The sequence below is a fragment of the Perissodus microlepis genome, chromosome 16 (assembly GCF_051167445.1).
Source record: "Perissodus microlepis isolate ML-2025 ecotype Zambia chromosome 16, ASM5116744v1, whole genome shotgun sequence".
Taxonomy (NCBI): Eukaryota; Metazoa; Chordata; class Actinopteri; order Cichliformes; family Cichlidae; genus Perissodus; species Perissodus microlepis.
This window is the reverse complement of record NC_140476.1, coordinates 34,032,777-34,037,261: the sequence shown is the minus strand read 5'-3', so window position 1 is coordinate 34,037,261 and position 4,485 is coordinate 34,032,777. Positions and strand designations below refer to the sequence as shown.

The window sequence follows — 4,485 nt, the reverse complement described above, 5'->3', positions numbered from 1 at the left end:
TTTATATTTACAATCAGTTTTTATTTATATAAACAAAATAAACATTACAAAACTAGAACTAAACTATATTATGTACAATATCAACAGTTTCTCCCCTATTTCCTTTTTTCTTCCACCCATCTTTGTCTCTCTGCCTCGTAGAAGGGAGACTCCTGAAACTCCTTCCAGGTCATCTCCTTGGCCATGCCCTTGTCCCTGTGCAGAGAGTGCACTTTTGAAGGGCAGTAGATATATTTCCCTGCCACTCCAGGAAAGCCTGTGTGAACATGTGGGCTATTTGGGCCCTGTTTCAGGTCCATATGGCAGAACTTGCAGAGGCAGCCTGTTTGTTGGGTTTCTGGCCTTTTCCTCTTTTTCTGAATGCAGTCATTCTGTAATTCATTTGTGCAAATTATGAGCAAGATGACAAAACGTAACGTGAGCGTGAATAATATGCTATCATTGATGATCTATGCATTAACCAGATGTTTAACTGAACATCAACTGTAAATGAAAATAGAGAGGGACCAGGATTTGACTCAGGCCTTTCTGTTTGACTGACCTGTGGTCTCCTTTAGTAGAAATGCCAGCTCCTGTGGGAGGGGCACAGGTGACTTCCTCTTCACACTTGAGGCTGCACCTACAGGTATAGTAATAGAAAAGAGTAATGGAAACATTTTTTTACTCTAGACCCAATAAACAGAACATTTAATTATGTGAAAAACATTATAGTTGTTTTGTACCCTCGGCTGATGATGCCTGAGGTTCAGCAGTTGTACTGGACGGTGGTATGGACAGTGCAGCAGATGGAACTACAACAGGAAAACTTGTCAGCAACTTCATAATTTACACTGTATGTGAGTGTTGCTGTTAGTAGGAACTCACACATCTATACTCTTACTTCTCCTGTTTCTCATTGCAAAACAAATGTAATATATTTATATGCAACAGAAATGCCATACCAAATCATTTTAACCTCTTCTCATTGAAGCAGGAGGAGCGGTATAAGTCAGTGAACAACATGCATTCAGGTGTTAGTAACTACTGCTACTTAATTTGTTTTTAACACATTCATAGAGAACAAGAACACATACTCACCCTTTGTGGTTGGTATCAATTCATGATGGTAGGTATCAATTCATAGTCCTTAGGACAGTTAGCATAATGCCAGCATACAACTATACTATTAGAGGAACATCGCCAGAACACACAAAAACAAGAACAAGACAATATATAAAAGTTCAAGTTCAGGCTCAGCTTTGGAGAGCAATTCATGTAAAACTATTGTACTCCAGTTCTGAAACCTTTCATTTGAAAACCTGTGTTTGCTCCTGAAGATCCTCTGGGTGTGGACCCTGCTGCTGCTGGCACAGTGACTAGTTGTGCAGAGACAGAGGACAGAGGCATATGAGATAGAAACAGACTTAGCCATTATCACTTCTGACATGTAGTAATAGCGCAGTACTTACAGCTCTGCATTTGTAGTTTTACAGGTGAGATGCTCAGCATTGCGTCCTCCAGGTCTTTATCCTCATCCATCCCTATGATGCAGGCAACAATTAGATAAATATATACTGAACTTATTCCACATCAACAACGTTATTAAATATTATTAAAACAATTTACCCAGGGGTTTAGTTGGAGCATTTTTGGAAGCAGACGCAGACTGCTGCTTCTTCCGCAGGTACTGCTGCAACTTATGCATCCGTGTTCCTTGACTGCAGCTCTTCCTCATAATAAAGTCTGCATAGCCGTCACCTCTGCCGTCCCAAATCTCCTTCCAGGTGCTCTTGGCTCGTGAGCCAAAGCCAACCAGCTGATCATCCTCAGAGGCTTCTGCAGCAACACTCACTCTGCTGGTCTCGTAGTTCAGAAGAGTCTTTATCTCTATAAAGCTGAGGGCATACTGTACAAATGAATGCAAGCTCTCCTTGCCATGCCCTTCTTCCACAGAGGTCCCTGCAGCCTCTTCCTTCTGGAGATCTTTGATCAGGTACATGGTGTACCCGACATCATTCTCCAGAAGCCACCGGAAAGATTTCCCTTTATACTTTCCAAACTGCAGGATGTACTCTCCCTGCACTTCCTTCATGTCAGACACATCCCCTCCTCTCTGATAGACGACAGTCAGAGCATTCTGACGTACAACGTCCTCCCTCACAGGTGCAGACTTGTCCTGCAGTTTGGGGTCATTTTTAATCCGCCGAGCTTCTTTTGACGGGTCCTGGAGAAGGTATCCAAGTGGCCCCTTGCGGAACACCACAGAGATTTTCCCTGGATATGGCGCAACTTTCTTGTGCATCTTGACATGCAGTGAAAAAATAAACAATTATATTAAACAAAATTGATTCCAAACAGAAACAAAGACATTCCAGGTTATAATCTTGCTGCACATTGTGGCTGGGTTTAGACAGCAGGATGCAGGAGAACAATAAAGAGACAAAATCTGAATAAACATTTGCGATATAAGTGTTTTTTCTCCAGGCAATACAAACTGTTCCGTCTGTAAATAAAAGCCTTTCATGGTTGAATGCAAAATTTGTGCCAACTGCTTAGTAGTCATGGTACATAAGAACTGCAGGCAGATTATCGACATATCTATTTAAGCTATCGTATTTATTCTTACACTAGTGGGCATTGCTCATGTTAGTGAGATATCAAGACTGTCGTATAGATGAGATTACTGACCATTACAACATGAATGCAATACAAATTTTTAAAAAATGCAGGTTAAGTCATTTAGCATGTCATCTCATAACAAGCCATTTATCGATTATTTAATTGTACCACATTATAGTAATGTCAGTGTCACAGCAGTCAGAAACCTACCAAGTTTATTTAACAGTAAAACACGTCAATGGAACACGCAATTTATTTAAGGATCACGTTCATTCATTTTTTACCGTGCCACTTTACAACAGCGGATAAACTCCCACCGTCTTTAACTGAGCGATGGAGGCTTCGTAAATGCAATCGCAACACGCCTATTACCTGTAATATACACCTGTAAATATATTCTGTTGGTTTACTCTTATTCCAAGCGACGTTTCTTACCTTTGATCAATGAACGAGGATCGTTGAGATGTGTTGCGAGCGGTGCGTTACTGGTTTTGTCTCCCGAAATGTAAAAGTGGAGATTTTTAAAAATTGCCGCATCTCAAACTCGCAACAGCGCCGGAAGACCGTAGTGGCCAAAAATATATTACATCCGTAGTGGTTTAGCACTACCATAGAGAATGAATGGGAAACGGTTTAGGCCGTTTAGCTAAACAATCCCAGGCTCCCGCGCCTGTGAGTTTCCCATTACGTCATAGCTACTCGGTGCTTGCTTGGAAGTTTAGGGGTTTTTTCCGCTGTAAAAAGAAGTTTTCTTCCCACGCACAACGGACACTAATGTTTTTGTCACTTTTTATGGAATCAAACTCAAAGTAAGGTCAGTACTTCCAGGCTTTAAACGCTGCACGCTCATACTCTCTCCGCACTCGATATATGATCCATTGTTGATCTGCACACAGCTGTTGTCACCAACGTTGCACTTGCTTACGTCACTGTCATGAGACATTCTTGCAAAAAAAAAAAAATCACGGTTTTAGTAACGCAGTAACGCAGCGTTCCTACGGGAAAGTAACAGTAATATAATTACCTTTTTTGCAATAGTAATCCCTTACTTTACTCGTTACTTGAAAAAAGTAATCGGATTACAGTAACGTCTTACAAGTAACGCGTTACTGCCCATCTCCGGGACCCACACACACGGGTTATGCTTAGTGTCTTTTTATTTTGGAAATAATCTGCGGTTTTTTGGCACCCGCCTCCGACGCAGCCACTCCCTCCCAGCATCATCTGCTCCATCTCACTGTGGGCACACAAAAAGACGTCTCCCTCATTAACACTGTCCCGTACACCTGTTGCCTCCCCGCCTCCGTGCCACCCAGAGAGTTCACTGTGTCACCCCTCCTCTGCAGCAGGCCAGCAAACCACGCCCCCGCCACAGCTTCCCCACCGCCCCAGCGAGGCCGGGGACCAGGGATAAAGGGATCAATAACAATTTAAAATTTATGATTTACAGTTTGATGATTTAAAGTCTCACACACAACCCGTCGAAAGGGGAGGGGGGCGGCTGCTTCCAAACAGAGCACATTTCATTCATAATGATGTAAATCTGAGCCCATTATGTATTCATGATTTGAATCCTGGGTTGTGTGAAATCCCAGAAATGCACATTAGACAAAGTGAATCTGTGAACTAAGGTGTAGGTGTGTTAGGTTATGTTGTGGTGATCCTCGGGTTGGGGGATTTGTGTTCATACTGGAGTGCGAAATTAAAACCAGTGGAAGATGGACAAGAAAAGTTCAAAGCCATCAGGTGCTCAGTTTAGAAAAAAGAGGAAAGAAGAGGAGGAGAAACGAGCAACAGATGCAGGTAAGCAGATGTGTGATTGGATGATGGCAGGTCATCCTGAAACAATCAGAATCAGAATACTTTATTAATCCCTAAGGAAATTAT

The 4,485-nt window shown here is 42.2% G+C and overlaps 1 protein-coding gene across 3 annotated transcripts; it reads right to left on the bottom strand.

Annotated features, from left to right (window-relative positions):
- LOC146371280 (uncharacterized) lies at nt 1-3,251 on the bottom strand. Of its 3 annotated transcripts, XM_084908909.1 has the most exons (7): nt 3,034-3,251; nt 1,606-2,281; nt 1,449-1,520; nt 1,078-1,355; nt 723-791; nt 542-619; nt 1-371 (listed from the first exon to the last, which is right to left on the bottom strand). In XM_084908909.1, the coding sequence occupies exons 2-4, from the start codon at nt 2,279-2,281 to the stop codon at nt 1,261-1,263; spliced, it is 843 nt and encodes a 280-aa protein (XP_084765035.1). In that variant the 5' UTR covers nt 3,034-3,251; the 3' UTR covers nt 1-371; nt 542-619; nt 723-791; nt 1,078-1,260. The 3 variants fall into 3 exon arrangements, with proteins under 3 accessions (XP_084765035.1, XP_084765032.1, XP_084765034.1); XM_084908906.1 differs by having other exon boundaries at nt 723-1,355; XM_084908908.1 differs by lacking the exon at nt 3,034-3,251 and having other exon boundaries at nt 723-1,355; nt 1,606-2,734.
- Between the last annotated feature and the right edge of the window lie 1,234 nt (nt 3,252-4,485).